At 34.6% G+C, this 19,327-nt stretch overlaps 1 protein-coding gene across 2 annotated transcripts in view; it reads right to left on the reverse strand.

Moving 5' to 3' along the window:
* PGAP1 (post-GPI attachment to proteins inositol deacylase 1) overlaps nt 1–19,327 on the reverse strand; it is an 81,266-nt gene that overhangs the window by 31,904 nt on the left and 30,035 nt on the right. For both annotated transcript variants that reach the window (XM_040475741.1, XM_040475740.1), the window contains exons 5-12: nt 17,396–17,553; nt 14,415–14,467; nt 13,542–13,608; nt 9,457–9,562; nt 8,719–8,774; nt 7,248–7,331; nt 3,292–3,338; nt 2,856–2,907 (exon numbers count right to left, since the gene is read on the reverse strand). In XM_040475741.1, the coding sequence (XP_040331675.1) occupies nt 2,856–2,907; nt 3,292–3,338; nt 7,248–7,331; nt 8,719–8,774; nt 9,457–9,562; nt 13,542–13,608; nt 14,415–14,467; nt 17,396–17,553 (623 nt within the window). The remainder of the gene's footprint in view (nt 1–2,855; nt 2,908–3,291; nt 3,339–7,247; nt 7,332–8,718; nt 8,775–9,456; nt 9,563–13,541; nt 13,609–14,414; nt 14,468–17,395; nt 17,554–19,327) is intronic.

Below are 19,327 nucleotides of genomic sequence, written 5' to 3' on the forward strand. Positions count from 1 at the left end.
GCTGGACTCTTCTATTTATTACAGTTCAGTCAGCAGCAATGCTAAAAGTGGTATGATTCTATGAACCTAACATTGCTTTCATTGAGATGATATAAATAAAATCCACAAAATCTTATCAATCTTTTCCCTTCAACTTGATGACAAAATAATTTTGTGTTCTTTTTACAAATGGCTAACACATATATAATTTTGATTTTCATGAAAATGGAAAAATTTATGTTTAATAATTATAATCCTCTTCAGATGAGAACACCAAAGACTGAAGAATATTATAATCCTTGTTTTCTAAACTTCCTTCTTCCATTTTCCCCCTTCTAAATTTCAGTAGGCTTTTAACATTGTCTGACAACCTCTTTCAGCATTCACTATAAAAAGCAGCTGGAATAGCTTGTTCTCCTGCTGTTCAGCCAGCTATTTCTTACATTTAGAAGAAACACATGGGGTCCAGAACTAGATGAATACATTGTTTAATCTTTGAGATCAAACATATATTATAAGGATATTATTATTTAAGAACTAACTTTTTAAAAATAGGAGCAAAGTAATATCCTATCAGGGTTTTCTTTTTTTTTTAAGTTTACTTAGAGAGAGAGCCATGAGTGGGGCAGGCGTGGAGAGAGAGAATCCCAAGCAGGCTCTGCAGTGACAGTGGACTTGAAGTCATGAACTGTGAAATCATGACCTGAGCCAAAAATCAAGAGTCAGACGCTTAACTGAGTTACCCAGGTGCTCCTCTATCAGATTTTAATCATTTCCTCCGAACTCTTAAATAACAGATTGGTTAGGATATCCAAACTGGAAATTCAAGGAAAGATGTATGAATGATTATGAGCTATACCCTAATACTTTTGTTTGTTTTGCTCCTGCCTACATTAAAGTAGAATCCGTGAGAGACATTAAAAATGTTCCTGTGAATGTAATCACTTTCCTATAATACTTGTCTCTTAAATACAAAGCCACATGACTGAATATGCACAAAGTAAGGATGACCAAGGTGACAGAAAAAATTGCAACCATTTCAAAGTCAAGTGTGAAGTAACTAGCAATTATTCATTCTGTCATTCCTCTCTGTTAGTAAAGTTGACTATACATAAAAATATAAACATTCATGAACACAAATTAACTAAACTGGAGTGGGAGATGACTGGGACCAACCAGATGGCTTCACTTTCTTTTTTAAAATTTATTTATTATTTTTTAAAATTTATTTATTTATTTTGAGAGAGAGAGAGAGAGAGAGAGAGAGAGCGCGCGCGCGCAGAGGAGGGGCAGAGAGGGAAGGAGAGAAATTCCAAGCAGCCTCCACACCATCAGCCCAGAGCCTGTTGTCAGGCTTGAACTCAAGAACCATGAGACCATGATGTGAGCTGAAATCAAGAATCAGAAGCCTAACCAAATGAGCCACCCAGGTGCCCCAGATGGTTTCACTTTCAAGTTTATGAGGCTAGGATTCATTATGAAAATACATTAAAAAAATTTTTTTTGATGTTTATTTTTGACAGAGAGCTCAAGGAGGGGAGGGACAGAGAGAGAGGGAAACACAGAATCCAAAGCAGGCTCTAGGTTCTGAGCTGTCAGCACAGGGCCTGACGTGGGGTTGGGACCCAAGAACTGTGAGATCATGACCTGAGCCAAAGTCAGAAGCTTAACAGACTGAGCCACCCAGGCGCCCTTGAAAATACATTTTTAAAGTATAAATTTACTTGAAGACTAAAAATTACCAATCCTGATATAATATTATGGGTTATAATAAATACAATTTGGAAATTACAATGGATATTTTCATCAAATTTTAGAACTGTTTTATTTTCCCAATAATATTAACCTTTTGTAAAAAGACTTGCTGACCTGTCAGAGTTTAAGAAATCACTAACAATTAAATAAATCCCATGGAGTACTAGATAAAGTAGAGTTATCCAAGTGCTTGACCACAAAGTGATGTTGAAGTTGATCTGGAAAATTACTTTGCACCTCTTTAAGATGCTCACTTCCCTACTGTAAGTCCTCTCCAAAACTCAAACTACTACTCAGCTTCTATTTTAAGATAGACCATCCCAAACATACTCTCAAATTCAATTTTAAAAATTTATCTAGCTCTTGGTATGATGCTATAATATACAGATTTAATTTTATTAATTTTTTTTATTATTTATTTTTGAGGGAGAGAGAGAGAGAGAGAGAGAGAGACAGAGTGCAAGTGGGGGAGAGGCAGACACAGAATCTGAAGCAGGCTCCAGGCTCTGAGCTGTCAACACAGAGCCAGGCGAGGGGCTAAAACCCACAAACCGAGATCATGACCTAAGCCGAAGTCAGATGCTTAATCCAGACGCTTAACTGACTGAGCAACCCAGGCATCCCTTAATTTTATTTAGAAAAGTGTTAACTTACAGTTTTTACCTCTGAAAGTAAAAAAAAAAAAAAAAAAAAAAAATTCATGTTATTCCCCATTAAATATATTACCAGAGAAAATATTTCTAGGGGCGCCTGGGTGGCTCAGTCGGTTGAGCATCCGACTTCAGCTCAGGTCACGATCTCACGGTTTGTGAGTTCGAGCCCCGTGTCAGGCTCTGGGCTGATGGCTCAGAGCCTGGAGCCTGCTTCCGATCTGTGTCTCCCTCTCTCTCTGCCCCTCCCCCATTCATGCTCTGTCTCTCTCTGTCTCTAAATAAACATTAAAAAAAATTTTTTTTTTAAATTAAAAAAAGAAAATATTTCTAAAATTTATGTTAGCAAATCTCAAGTTTACTTAATACTTAGATGAATTCATAGAAGACCATATTCTAAAATGCCTATAGACGCAAGTCTTTTTAGTATTTTTTTCCACTGGATATTAAAATTCTAAAGCCATAATTTACCTTAATTGTTGGCAGCAGTTCAGCTTTCCATGATAAATCAATCCCTTGCCGGCTTTGAAATGAATATGAAAATATAATTAAAGAACAAATATATTAAAATACTATAATTTATAAATAAGCTTCAGAGGAAAAAGAAACCAGCTACAGACCTATCAGTGAAAGTTCTAATGAAGTTAAGTCCAGTAAATCTAATCCAATATACTCTTATCTATAAAGACTTTAGGGTACAAAAAAAATGTTTTTCCTAGCAACTAACTATTTCAATGTTTGCAAATATTATTGGTGCTAATTTCCTTTCTTTTTCATTTTAAAATCTATACTACAATTTAGTATAGCAGCAAAATGAGTTTAATAATGTATGAAGCTATTCTAAAAAGTGCGGTGTGATTTGTATTTGTATTGAGAAAAATGAACAATCAAGGTTCAAAAGACTTACCACATAGAAGTGCTGTTTATGCAGCCAAATATCCAACTATTTGTATCCTGTTGATTAATAACACAAAGCACATAAAATGTTATAGAAAATAATTATATAAAATAGTCAGCTTTAACATTTTACTGTTATGTTACAGAGTCAGTAGGCACAATGGAAACATAAAATAGCAACTTGTTATTGAGAAACATTTCCAAGCAGTTGTCAAAAGTCATATAATATAGGTCAAGGGTAGGCAAAGACGTCTGATGTCAACATAGATAGGTAAGCAAATAACCTAGAACAGCAGTAAGAGAAAGAGTGACCTCTGAACAGCATATTGCCTAAGTAATTCTAATTTTTGAACCAACACTTCCAGAGTTCAGAAACGTCCATACTTTAATTAGGTAGTTACATAGTAAGTAAACTACATTTTAAGTAAAAACAGAAGAATGATCACCTAGAGGTGGACTTTTTTTTTTTTAATTTTTTTTAATGTTTATTTATTTTTGAGAGAGACAGTGACAGAATGCAAGTGGGATAGGGACAGAGAGAGAGGGAGACAGAATCCGAAGCAGGCTCCAGGCTCTGAGCTGTCAGCACAGAGCCCAACACGGGGCTTGAACTCACGAGCTGTGAGATCATGATCTGAGCTGAAGTCGGATGCTCAACCGACTGAGCCACCCAGGCGCCCCGAGGTGGACTTTTATAAAAATAGAAGAAAAAAAAAATCCAGAGCCAAGTAATTAAAAACAGCAATTATTCTAAGTATAGCTTGTTAGTTTATTGTTGGGTACTTATTTGATTATCATGCAAAACTTCTATGTAATTGAGAATGTGTTTGGGTTGAAGCAAAACTGCAAGGGCTCAAAACAAAAGCTAGTTATTACTTTATCTGGGTAGCAGGGGAATGCTGCAGAGATGGTAGTGATAGTTTAACAATATTACGTTATTTATCTTCAGTAGTTTAAAAGCAGTAGGACTAAAAGACCAAAGGAAGTAGTAAGAGCAATGTTCCAAGATGTGATGATCCAACTACTGAAATCCTACACCAAGGTGTAAGAGGATAAAAAACACTGCTCAGGAAGCTACATAAAATTTGCTTTAGTAAACAGAGAGGACAATGAAAAAGAAATTAATCCCTTCATTCAACCAGTATTTACAAAATCCATTCTAGAACCGTGGAATCATGCTAAGCCTCCAAGGAAAATGATAAATGAGACAGTCACCATCTCTGCCCTCATGGGGCTTAAATACAATTTCAAGACATTTTCCAACAATACAGAAAAGAAAGCTGAAAGGAAACAAAAAACAATGTGGTATTTGTCTGCTCTCCACTGCAGGCAAAATACTTACCGAACTTCTGCATCAGGTGCCCGTGTTTCCCAGAATAACGTAATATTAAAAAGGCAAAAAAAAAAAAAAAAAAAAAAAAAAAATCTGCATAGCTTAGATAAGAAAAGTCCAGCAAGCTCTAAAGATCCAACCCACTTTTGTAATGGGTTTTTGCAGGGAGCCTATCCTAAGATAACCCTTAATATGAAAGTTGCTAATATTCCACACTATTTACACTTCAGTGTATAGTGAATTCTGACTTATTTATTAACAAATTGAAAAAGTATTATTCAAGCCCATCCTAAAACACCATGTTGATATAATCTATAAGGTGTCAAAAGAACAATTTCAGGTCATCTAGTAAGCATCCCTAACTCAACTAATTATAAAAATTATATTAAAAATCTTAGAAAAAGTCACTCAAAAAATGCCAACTAATTCCTAAGGTATACAGAAAATGCTACTTGATCATAAAATTTATAGATCTAAAAAGAAATACATCTACAGTAAAAAACAATGCTCTCAATGGCTGCTAAAACTGTTAGGTAAAAAATTGATTAGGAACTTTATAAAAGATATATCATGCTGATACCACCCTAGTCCACTGATAAGTCTTTAGGTCACTAAAGTGGGACAACCAGATACTATAGATCTTCTAATAAGTACACAGTTCTACTTATAAAACATTCTTGCCACAAAAAATGATAATTAATCAAAAATCAAAGTTCTCACACAGAGCCTGCTTTGGATCCTCTGTCTCCCTCTCTCTACCATGCTCACGCTCTCTTTCTCTCTCTCTCAAAAATAAATACACATTGAAAAAAAAAGATACCATAAGAATACAGTCAGCTAGGGGTACCTGGGTGGCTTAGTCGGTTGAGTGTCAGACTCTTGATTTCAGCTCATGATCTCATGGTTCTGGAGACTGAGCCCTTGAGTTGGGGGGGTGGGTAGAGTCTCTCTCTTTCCCTCTCTCTCTGCCCCACCCCCACTTGGCTCTCTCAAAATAAATAAATAAACTTAAAAAAAAAAGAATACAATCAGCTAAACCCAGATTATGGGAATTCTGTAGAACATATAACCCACTTTCTTAAATAAATGGTGGGGGGGGGGAGTAAAGAGGGGCTGCTATAAAAGAGACTTAGGATCCATGAATCAAATGCAACATGTGTACTTTTTAGATTCTGATTCAAATAAACCAATGTACAATTAATTGAATGAGAGGAAAATTCAACATGGACTGGGTACCACATGATATTAAGGTATTAATAATTAATTTTATTGGATGAAATAATGGTATTATAGTAACATGCACAATTCTAATCTGTTAGAAAAACATATTGAAGTATTTAATGATGAAATGATAAAATGCCTAGAATTTGTTTTAAACATGGTTCAGTCAAAAAAAAAGTGAGGAAAGTATAAACAAGAATGGCAGTGTTGCTATAGCTATGTGATGATTATGTGAGATTTCATTATTATATTCTATTTTTATATGATTGAAAGAAAACTTCTATAATACAAATTGAAAATATTTTAAAAATTCACTACATGACTTTATCCTAATTAATACCCATGGACCTTAATTACAGAAAAGAAATCCTCCAATAAGTCAAATGGATAATTTGAACTTTGGCAAGGATTTTTCTCAATATAATACTAAAACTGTCATTTGGAATTTAGTATTAAGTGAGTTTGGATATTTTAAGACAGCAGTCTAAGGGCTAGATTCTCCTAAGATAAACTGCCCATACAGATTTTAGGCTAAGAGATGCTAGTCTCTGTGAGAGACACAAAACTCTGGTCATCCCACTAAAATTAGTTTTCATTAGCATCTAGCCCACAATGCTTGCCTATAATCTTTTCTAAAGATTTTACAAAATATCAAATGGCAGTATTTACCAAGAAAGTGACACATGAGATTCTAGTTCTAAAGAATACAAACAATCCAACAAAAGGGAGAAGAGGAAATAAATTATGAAAAATGCATAGACAAAGTGAAGAATCCTGGGAAATGAAAAAAAAAAACTTTTTTCAAAAAAAGAGGGAAAAGAACCCAAATTGGGAAACAAGTTCCCGAAAGTATGCTGATAAATTATTACTTAAATATTCCTAATATAACAAAGGCATGCTATAGCATTTAACATATTTTTTACAATGTCTAACATAGTAGGTACTCATTAAAAAGAAATAAGAAAAATAATCATTTTGTTAACTCTTTGTCTAGGTAACACTGTAACAAAGTTATTATTTTAGAAAATGGTATAAAAAAACCTGCAATTTTAGTGTGGTAGCCAATGGAAAACAGTATTTACTTCATACAGAACAGTTTTGCTTAAATGTATCTGTGAATTTTAAAATTAAAGGAGATTGAACTGAATTCCTTCATCCTAAATACAGTGAAAGTAAGGCAGAAAAACAATGTGAAAGACCTAAACTAGAACCAAGAGTATAATTTCGTAGTAAATTATCAGTCAAAGGAACAATGATTAATATTTTTTAATCAAAACTCCGTTCCAGACAAATATTTTTCAACTTATTAGATTTGATTAATAGCTCATAGCTAGAGGATATCTACTAGATATTAGTCAAATCTTTAAAAACCTAACCTTTTAAATTTACATAAAATGTGCCAATCATCTTACCAGCATGGTGCTCTGACAATATACATGAGTGTAGATTTTTCTATGATTTGCAAGAGGAAACATAAAATATATCTTATCAGATTCCTAAAAAAAAAAAAAGGGAAAACATAATAAAACTATTAAGAGAGTAGATAAATTCATCATTCAAATATCCAGATAAAGCAATGAGTAATTATTCTAGTTTTATCATTCTTGGTATTGTTAAGAACCAACATTCTAGGAGTGGGAAGATGTAAGACAGATATAAGACAGGGGTATCAAGTACCCTGTAGTCCCGAATTTGTCCTGGAAATATTGTTTGGGTTGAGGTTTTGGCCTTATGATCAAGATAAAATACATTTCTTAACTCTGTCCACTGAAAAGGCCTAGAAATGCTAACCCAGTAGCCATAAACATCTCTAGTGCCCAAATTATGGTTTTTAGACACCAAATAATATTAAAAGCTCCTTAGAGAAAAAGCTGATTCAAAGTATGCGGCAGGAAATGTGCAAAATGAGCTCAAATATCTTCTCATACTAGATAGGGAATAAACTATCAAAGACAACTAAAGAAAAGCTTTATCAAAAAGATTCAGAAGCCTAACTTGAAATGCCTTCCATTGGTCAAAGACAGAACGACTTTAATAGTTTAGATGGAAGTGCAAACATGTTTGAAGTATGAGTTCATAATAATACTAGAAGAAAAAGTCCCCCAAACCATTTATGATTACTGATTGAGGAGGCTTGTGAGCCAACTAGCTATTATGAAAACCAGAAATATAAGACCCAAAGATACAGGCAATTTTAATTTTTTCCTTTTGTGATTATGTTCCACTTCTGATAAATTTAGATGAGAAATTTCCCCATACAGTGCTCTATTTAATAAAGAAAAAGTAATCAAATTAGAGTGCCACCATTTTTGCATCCCCCTAAATGAATTAATGACTCTAGGCATTCTTCATCAATAGCTGCTAACATCACACAAAAAAAGAGTAGCCAAAACAAAAGCTGACTCTGATCAAGCAACTGAATCTGATCCACAAACTAAGTCACCAGAAGAGTAGACAAAGGAATATATAAATGGCATGCAATGGGGAATATAAGAGAATGCATATAAGGGAATGCAATCAGCAAAATCAAGACTGTGAAACTCCAGAGGACCAATGATTTGTTTTTTCAACAAATAAGCTGCAAGGAAAGAATGGGGTAGAGGAAGTATGAGAGATTAAAAGAGGAATAAGAGACATATCAACAAATGACAATATGTGGACACTTGTACTCTCAAACAAACTGAGAAACAAAAAATTTGACAATTATGATAAAAGTGGATAACTGAACACTAACTAGATATTATTAAGGAATTTTCATTAAATTGTTTTAATGTGGGAAAATGATATATAGTTATCTTTTTAAAAGAGTCTTTAACTTTTAAAGATAAACAGTAAAATGTTTTTGAAAAAAAAGTAAAAAAAATCCATTGATGGTATACTTACATTATAAGCCACATAGGTCCATTTGGACACTTTTACTGGAACCCACATAGATGTCCCTAAGGTAAAGGAAGTTAATTTTGAAACATTAAACAATTTCTTTTACTGAATGCTCATGAAATATACTTCTTTTTTTGAACTACTTCTCAATTACAGCAGGATTTGAAAAACAGGGTTTCCTGAACAATGGCTATTTTAAAATAAAAAATCCAGTAAGATGTTATCTATATGCTCATTAGCAACTAGCATTCACATCAAGGAAAGCATCTTAAATCTATCTGGTGCTTTTAACTCTAAGAAAGTATCAATAAAAAGGAAATAAATTATTTCATTTTCCAAACTGAGTATGACAGGTAATATGTTAACAGCAAAAGATACGCTGTTATACTAAAAGAAGACTGAAAAATGACTGATACTGAAAACCTAAGTAAAGATTAATTATTTTATGGGACTGTCAGGAGAATAGAGACATTTAACTCTATCTTTAAGTTTTTTCTACTTGTCATGTTATTTTCAGGACAAAATTTTTATCAACCACATCTTATAAATTGTTTTTTCAACTCTTTCCCTTCCTTAACCAAGAACCTCATCAGAAACTATCACAGAAAAATTAATAAGATATAACAGAATTACAGTACCTGAAATACCAAAGTTTCAAAGACTTTGTCTGCTAATAATAAATTTACCTAAAAATAATAATCAAAACTTAATTTAAAATAAAAACATGTTATTACCACCAACCTGTTAAGTCAGAAATTATTGCTGGATTTTCCTCAAAGTGTTTTGCTGGATGTCTTATAAAGTGGTGATTCAAAACTGACAATTTCTTCTTGGGATTTTGAGTTATCTAGAAAGAAGGATACATTCTGCATCTTTTTGTATCCATTGTGATAGTTCAATAAAACTTTGCTTCAAATAATAACAATAAGAACCAAGAGTTATTTACTCTGGGTCAGGCACTGTTCTAAGTACTTAATATGTTATTAACTCATTTAAGCATCACAAGAGCTCTAGGAGATAATAACCTTTACATATGCATTTTTACAAAGAAACCAAAAGCAGACAGAAATTAAGGAACTTGCCCAAGGTCACATTCCTATTCAGAGTCTGGGTCAGGATTCAAACCCAGGCAGTCTGGCTCCAGAACCCATGACATTAATCATTATGTAACAGTACCTCTTAAGTAACAGTTAAGAATAAAATATACAAAGGTGTATAGAGTCAGATGGGAACTTAAGAGATCCACCCGACTAGTGATTCCAACACACTGATTCCAAACTCAGGCCAGTGCCAATCCCACAACAAATAATTCACTGGTCATTAGAGAAAATATGAATTGCCAACTGCACTTCCTTAGAAACTACTTTACTTTGTCCTACTTACTTTCATTGTGTCTAAATGTCCTTTCTTTCATGAAATGAAAATGAGAGCAGAAAATAGGATTTTTTTATTGCCTGTTTTAAAATACCATAGCACAATAAATATCTACAACTTTATACCAGTTTCTCCCTTAAAGAAAAAAAAAGTACTGGGTATAAAATCCATTTAGAATCTACCACTATTTAATTCTCTAATTTAAGCACTGAGGCTCTGACAGGTAAGCGATTTTCTCAGTAACATAGTGAGAGGATGAAAAAGAAATGACAGTGAGGACCCATGTCTAGTAAATCTTTTCAATCCCTTAGGAAGTCACCTTTTGCTTGAACATTTATTTCTAACTTGCTCTTGTGGAAGCTAAAGCTAGTACAACCCGATTTCAACAATTCTTATGGGGAATGGTCTGCCAAATCTGACTCCTTGTTACTTTGCTATATGAAGTTAGAGGCCAGCCCTTCAAGAAACTGAAGACCAATAAAACATTTCTTTACAGATTAAACAATTTCAAAAACAAAACAAAACAAAACAAAACACATCAACTGTTTTTCACAGAATTATTTCAAACCCTCACCACCCTGACTGCCTTCCCTGAATAAACTCAAGTTTGTTAATGTCCTCCTTATGAGACAATATATAAAATAGAATATAGTTCTTCAGATATCATATAACTACAGTAGAGGACACTGAAATTTTATCTTCATTGATGCAAACTCAAGACTTCAATCAACTCAATCTAATATAAGACTAATTCTGACTTTTTTTTTTTTCAACGTTTTATTTTTATTTTTGGGACAGAGAGAGACAGAGCATGAACGGGGGAGGGGCAGAGAGAGAGGGAGACACAGAATCGGAAACAGGCTCCAGGCTCCGAGCCATCAGCCCAGAGCCTGATGCGGGGCTCGAACTCCCGGACCGTGAGATCGTGACCTGGCTGAAGTCGGACGCTTAACCGACTGCGCCACCCAGGCGCCCCTCTTTTTTTTTTAAGCAGCCACATCTGTTTGCAAACATTAAAAGTAATAGGTCTTTTTGCCAAAAATTTTAGTTAAGACAGGACTCTCCCATCCTTACTTACTCTGGGGAATCCATCCATTCATAAGTTTTTAGCTATGTCTTTCATTTTTTAAAATTGTTTTAATGTTTATTTATTTTTGAGAGAGAGACAGAGAGAGACAGAGCGTGAGTTGGGGAGGGGCAGAGACAGAGGAAGACACAGAATACAAAGCAGGCTCCAGGCTCTGAGCAGGCTCTCAGCACAGAGCCCAACATGGGGCTCGAACTCCCAGACTGTGAGATCATGGCTTGAGCTGAATTCGGATGCTTAACCGACTGAGCCACCCAAGGGCACCTGAGCTAGGTCTTTTATGATAACCATCAGAAATTATTCTCTAATTCTGATTTATTCGTACCACATGTTTGGGACTAAAGAAAGGTAGCAATCATATCCTAACTTTTTTTTTTTTTTAATTTTTTTTTCAATGTTTATTTATTTTTGGGACAGAGAGAGACAGAGCATGAACGGGGGAGGGGCAGAGAGAGAGGGAGACACAGAATCGGAAACAGCCTCCAGGCTCCGAGCCATCAGCCCAGAGCCTGACGCGGGGCTCGAACTCACGGACCGCGAGATCGTGACCTGGCTGAAGTCGGACGCTTAACCGACTGCGCCACCCAGGCGCCCCTATCCTAACTTTTTAATTGTCTAATATTTAGTCCAGTCTATTATATATAGTGAGTTTGTGAAATAGAACTCAGTTTCAAATTTTGATTCTTAGCAATATTAGTTATCAAAAATTTCTCATTTGTCTCTTAAAAATGTGTCTGTAAAATACTTATCTATCCAGAATTATAACATATTACATACTAGTATTAAAATTTTCTCATCTCAGGACTTAATGGAAAACAAGATTTATTAAACTTAGTTTTATGTAGTGTGTCAACTATACTTCAATTAAAAAATAGATCTATGCACAATTTTTAAGGATTAAACCTGTCTATTATTGTTCTTCATGGGCTGAAATGGTTTTTTTCCCTAAGACTACCAAATGTCATTCCAAATACAACCTGGTCTTGCAATTTCAAGGGATTCTATTATTATATCTAGTTGCACTCTCTCAAACAAACTCAAAGACATTGACCATAGTTAAGACTCATAATTGAAACAAGGTTGAAAACTAAAAAATGTTTACATTCCATGACCAATTCAGTGTTAATACTATAAAGCTGATTTACTTTAATAAATATACTAACTTGAATATGGTATTTTGTGGCTTAAAATGTAGTAAAACACAACAATCTGGGTCTCCCTTTTTTGGGGGGGGTCCCTCTTTTATTGCATTCTTCAGGAGAGAGGTAAGCATCTCATCTACTAGTAGTTCTGCAGCTTTCTGAAGGGTTAAGGAAAAAACACAAACACTACCCCCACTTGCAACAGAGAAAGCAAAAGAGCAAAGTTCTAAACACAATAAGGAAAGCAGTACCTAGAGATCTATTGATAAAGAGCCACACATACTAGACTCTCAAAGAATTGGAGCCTTCAAGAGAAAGAATCCAAAAATATCTGAGCTGAATACTTTGTCATAATGACAAAAACTACCTAATACACAAGGAACTTCTTCTCCAAAAGGAGAAGCCACAACCATAGTTCTCAAAACATGTTTCTATAAAACAGTGAAAGACTCCAAGATGACCTGAGGTTAAAAAAAGAGCTGCTTAAGATGAAAAACAGCAGAATGTTCCCAATTCACAGAAAAATATGTAAGTTCATTCCCTGAATTTTGCTGGAATCCTTGGTGCCCACTACTATATATCTGCTGGCAGACAAGAAAGAGATGAAAGAGCAATACTATAAAGGGCACTAGGACTTCCAGGTGTCCTGCTAATTGAACAACTTGGTAAATCACTGGCCTAGAGAGTTTATAAGTGAAATCTCATTACAGAAAAGATTCAACTTCTAGAAGTACATAATTTAAGTTTTGGCCAGAGTGGGTTATTCAATGAATTCAATGATAGGAATAACTTTTCTTATCAGAAAGGTAAAGATGCTTTTTAAAAAAAATTTAAACAAAGAAAAATTTAAACAAAAATGTCTAGTAAGATAGATCATGAAGTCTACAACATATTACTAAGAAAAAAAAAGATAACCTTGTAGTAAGTATTTTCCTTAAAGTTAAAAGGATATATATCAAATTTTAAATGAGTAAAGGTGAAGAATTAGGGGGAAGATTTAAAGTATCCTTTCACTTTTTCATTTTCACTGCACTCAATTAATTATTCATAGTGATCAAAGTATTATCAGATACAAATAAAGAGATTTCTATTTTGAAACTAATTAGTTATATAACATAAGGCATCCACTTTTATGAAAGTAAAAAAAAATGTATTAAATCCTTCCCTGCTGTAACAAAAGCTTTTACTTTACTGAAGTAATATTTAATTTTAAAAATACATACTTGTTTAGTATCAGCATCAATAAGATCAAAGAATGCTCGAATTGTAGTCAATTGCAATTGCTTACACCTAAAGAATAAAGTTACAAATGAAATGTTCTTTAAAAGTATACTTTTGATACAAACATGCACAATTCTATTATTTAATGAAATATCTGGGTTTCCTTTACTGCTCTAAACTCTAAAAGTATTTAACAAATCATTATTATTAAGTATATATCTTAAAGTTGAAACATAAAAATAGAGCAAATTAAATCTTCCTGGATGTTTGACAGTGGAACTATCAGGGTCCTTCTGTTTTCCCTGAGTCTCCTTGTCTACCCCAGCTATAGACAATATCTGCCCCATCTTTCTATGCCTAAACTGTTGTGCTTCTTTCAGACACCATAGACTACACAGCCAGAGGAAAGTGAAAAAAGAATCTTTAAGCCAAATCATATAGAGAGAAGATAACTAGGGTCTACATATTTCTTACTTGTAATCTATTTATATAAAGGATAAATCTAACTGCTACTTGGCTTTCCATGTACTATTCTAGAATAGTCAATGCTACATTAATCAAGTTCCTGAGTTTGGTGACTGGACAAGAGCTCAGTGGTCTTATCGCAAATACCTTTAATTTTGCTAAACTATGACAAACTCGAAAATTTTGATATTTGAGTCTAGCTTGAGACTGATGCTATTGGTTCTTCAAGAAATGATTTTACAGGCTGCCAAAGGAACCTTGGTCATACTGAGACAAAAACCAAGGTTAGAGTTCTAGGTACTTTAGTCAATCTTTCTCCCATATCATTATTTGTGGATAAAGTTCCAATCAATGCACTGATGAGAAAAAAGGAGCACCACAAATCACCAAAATAAGTTATATTAACTTACCACACAATGGAGAGGTGGTCTGTTGAGACCCAGGTCTTAGGCACTGCTGAACTCTAAAAGGACAGGAAAAAAAAATCCAACTTAAGAAAAGCACATTTGTTATTCTCCAAAAGGTTTGAAATTCCCAGAAGCTAATATTTAGAAACACGTAACATTAGTTTCACTACTTTATGATGCATAGACATATTTAAATGATGCATTATTATAAAAGGTGATCCAAAAATATTAAGGTAGGCCCTGCATAAAATCATTGTCATTACTCCTTAGTTAAGCTTAAATTACCCTTTAAAAATTATTTAAGTATCCACAGATTCCTTACTCAAGTTTAATGTCTAACTCTATTACTCTATTAAGAGGCTGTTTATGATTCTTTAATAAATCACAATTATTTTAGTAATTGCAGTTCTGACTATCCTTTGATAAAGTCTAAGATGTTACTTTTTAATCAGATGTGTTTAAGAAATACCCAGACCTGGGGAGATTTTTCAAAATTAACATGCCTGACCACAATTCCAAAACTATTAAATCAGACTCTTACAAGTAGGGCCCAAGGTTACTTATTTTGAAAAAAATCCCTAGATTAGGATATGTATTACTAGTTAGAGATAGAATAGCAAAAGGCTCCTAAAAAATGTAACTATTTGAAGAAAACTTCCTGACAATGGCACAGTACCCCCTTCAAGAACTAGACTCCTTTTCATACCAGGTAATGACTTCCTTCCCTGTGAATAGCATCTTACATACAATGGGGAAACATTAAGTAAATCTGATTATTATTTTTCACAGTGTCTCTCTTTGCATTCAAGAAAGGGTTGTTTACTGTCGGCCTGGGTCTCTTAATGGGACTCCTTCAAAAACCATCCACCAACTTAAATACATATTTAGGGCAGTTACAGGAGTAAAACGTAAACTTGTATAGTGTTTAAGTGCTAGTTCTGTGTGAGTGTATATCACAGCATTTCAGCCTACTTTACTAATACAATCGAGGTCTCTAACTTAATTTTTCTAGTTCCAATGGATGTAAATGTCAATTAACTATTCTTGAGATAATCATTAAAAAATTACTTCTTAAGAATTGTTTTTTAAAGTAAACATACATGCAGATATATAAAAGACTATAAACTATTTAGGGGCTAAAATACTAAATAAAATTCTGACAATAACCAGCTTTGAGAAAATTCCATTTAGAGACAAAATATTTTCATCAGAGATACAGAATTACAAGCTCCTCAAACAACAAATTATCAATGCATCAGAAAAGAGGGACACGGACACACACACACACACACACACACACACACACACACTTAAAGAAACCAAAGTTCTTTAAAAGATAAGCTGGAGGAAAGGACACCAATAGAGCATCATGCCCCAACCAAGTCTAGGAAATAAGACATCCAATTATATATATATTTGTGTTTTACTAAAGAGTTGATATTTCACGTTTTGAGGACTTCAAGCAAATATCTGCCCAAAATATTCAACACCAAATTACAAGATTCATACTAATAATGAGGTCTGAGAGATTTTCCAATTTAGTTGTAAAGCTATTATATGGTTATATCACAACTCCTCCAGTAATAAGAAAATGGTGGGTAATTGCAGAATGGCTTAATAATTTTTGTTTTATGTGTGGCAAGTATTCAGTAATACTTGTTCAATAAATGAACAGTAACCTAAGGTGGGGCAATAGATGAACTGAGCAAGGGAGTTATGTATGAAGAGAACAACCATGAAACAAAGCACGATCTCTTAAAAAGCAAAAAGAACTCTATGCATTTTTTTTAGAAATTAAGTTATATGGGGCACCTAGGTGGCTCAGTCGATTAGGTGTCTGACTCTTGATTTTAGCTCAGATCATGAATTCAAGGTTCATGAGTTTGAGCCCTGCATTGGGCTCTACACTAACAGCACTGAGGCTACTTGGGATTCTCTCTCCCTCTCTCTGCCCCAACCCCGAGTGCACTCTCTCACTCTCTCAAAATAAATAAACTTAAAAAAATTATTTAAGAAAAGAAGTTATATTTGGAAATGATGTGTAGTATACACATGTATACATACTACATACAATATCTACACACTGTGTAGAGTTAAAAAGTTAAGATGATAACTGAAGACTTCAAGGTAAAAAATATAAGAAATAATATAAATCCTAATAGAAAACTTGAACTCACTTTACAGAGGCTATGTATCCCAGTTAAAGACGAAATACTTGATGTCCTAGCAGGGAGAATAATTAGCAAATTAATCAATCAGGGTTCTGTTATACTATCAAAGCTACTTTTTTAATTTTAAAATTGGTAAACCTTAGAGTGCCTGAGTGGCTCAGTCAGTTATGCATCTGACTTCAGCTCAGGTCATGATCTCACAGTTCATGGATTCAGGCCCTGCATAAGGCTCTGTGCTGACAGCTCAGAGCCTGGATCCTGTTTCAGATTCTGTGTTTCCCTCTCTCTCTGCCCCTCCCCTACTCACACTGTCTCTCTCTCTCAAAAATAAACGTTAAAAAAAATAATAAAAATAATAAAATTGGTAAACCTTTATTCAAGTTCAACACTCATAAGTATGTGATATGCTTGATATTCGACTTCCATTATAAATAGCACACCACTCAGATGTAACAAGGGGCCCTTGGACTTCAGTCCATAAATTCTTATGGTTAAAACTCATCAATGAGTAGATACTTATTTTGAACAAGAAACAATTATTCTTACGAGTCACCTTCATAAATAAGTCATTTTCACAAGCTTTCTAAGATCCTTTTCACTTTCTGTGGACATAAACACTATGCCTCTGCCTTCCCAACATATTCATTTTTTCATATTCTGTCTCTCACACACAAACGTGCACACACACACACCCACACACACATAGCACTACACCAACTCAGTAGTCATTTTCAAGCAAGTACATATTTTTCCTTTCATACCCCATTGTATCCATCCTGTTACTATTTCAGTAGAATCTTAAAAAAAGATTACCACAACAGATAAGGCACTGGTATGATGGCTTAATTTTGGAAGAAAAGTCAGTCCTGAACGAACTTGGTAATCCCGGAATCCTCCAGCTACAGAAAGCGTGGTTAAATTTATGTGTCTAGCATTTAGAATCCAATAGTTGTTTACAGTCATATAAAAATCTGGTAGGAAATAAAGACACATATTAAAAATTAGTAGTCATTCCCTGCAACAATAAAGTATCTATGATACTAATACTAAACTGAATTTCTGTTTAAGCCATACTGAATTGCCTACAAACAATGTTATTCACATTTCTCATTTTTGAGTAGTCAGTATCTTTATACATGATCTATTTTCCTATTAAATCAGAGTACAAATACTAAGAGTTACTAAAGGTCTCAATAAAGAAAAAAGATATTCAAACTTCATTAGTTTTGTCAAGTCCATACACAAACAGGTCTCTACATCCCACAAAGATGCTGCTAGACCATAAGCCACACAGTGTAATAAGGAGAAACCCCTAAAATTCTACCAAAGATAAAGTTCGCTATGCTAAAAAAATTGTAGATCTTCCTAATCATGGCAGTATGAGAGCTTAGCAGCTCTCTACTGTGGCCAGTTACCACTATACAAATTACTATTTAAGTGATTAAAATACAATCAGGACAACAACAATCATTTTAGTCTTGAGACTCGATGCTGCTATGGAAAACTCTAAGGGTTAAGAAGGTTCTACTCAAGGTACTCCTGGGTGGCTCAGTTGGTTGAGTGTGTGACTCTTAATTTTGGCTCAGGTCATGATCTCACAGTTTGTGAGACTGAGGCTCACATCGGGGTCCGTGCTGACAAGGTGGAGCCTGCTTGGGATTCTCTCTCCCTCTCTCTCTCTCTCTGCCCCTCCCCTACTCCCTACTTGTGTGTAACAAGTAGCTCAAAGGGAAGAATCTGCAATTTTTCCACTTTATCTATGGAAGATGAAAATAATACAGCGTCAAAAATTTGAGGCCAGGGCAGGGGAGTTCTCCTTTCCTTTCTGATTATCAGAACTTAATGTGTTTTTACCCTGGCATTTGATCCTATTGAGGGCTTCAAACATTTTGGAACAGCAAACTTCTCCCATTAAAGATCTCAGCAATATTTAATTAGAATATGACTAAGCAGACCCATTCCTAACATCTACAGGTCCTAGGACAAGAGGACCAAGGAACACATGTTATATGTGTATATATGTCTAAATATTTAACAGTAAAAATTCCAGCTAACAAACTGTTAAATCAATTATCTCTGCCTATCTTGACAAACATACATCTTCCAAATAACCTGGAAGACCAAGTTCAAATAACAAGTTCTAGGACATCTTAGAGATGGACACTAGATGATGACAGCATAGGAAGAGCAGATCTCTAACCCATCACTGTACTATCCTCTCTTCCCATCTCAATTTCATCCTGCATTACAAGGATGAAGGATACCCAAGCTCTATTTGTACCTCATGCAGAGCCATGCCTTAGCCACAACTCAAGTTTATATACCTGCCCTCAGAACAGATCCAGGTAAGAGGCTCACACAGGCCATGGAAAAGCCTGGAGGCGGGGTTACCTGGATCATGGTCCAAAAGTAAAGGCACAGCTGCAAATAGGGAAGCTGCTTGGCCTATATACTCCTTGCCTAGTGGTAAATGGCAGTGCCAGGGCAGGGACCCCTAAAGTGCAGAGCCCAGTGCACAGCTTCCATTCCCCTACTGAAGGGCAGTATTTCCATCAAGTATAAACAGGGAATGCACTTCTGGAGGTCATATGGGTCTCCTAAAAACCTCCTAAAAAATCCGCCACCCCTAGAACTTTTGTTTTTTCATTCTAATTTTGACTTAATGAAATGTGAAATAAATACAGAATAAATAAGAAAGAGGGTTGCTAATTACTGGAAAGGCACCTAACATTAAGAATTACTTTC

Source organism: Herpailurus yagouaroundi, unplaced genomic scaffold (assembly GCF_014898765.1).
Source record: "Herpailurus yagouaroundi ecotype Mexico unplaced genomic scaffold, PumYag 140, whole genome shotgun sequence".
NCBI classification, from domain to species: domain Eukaryota; kingdom Metazoa; phylum Chordata; class Mammalia; order Carnivora; family Felidae; genus Herpailurus; species Herpailurus yagouaroundi.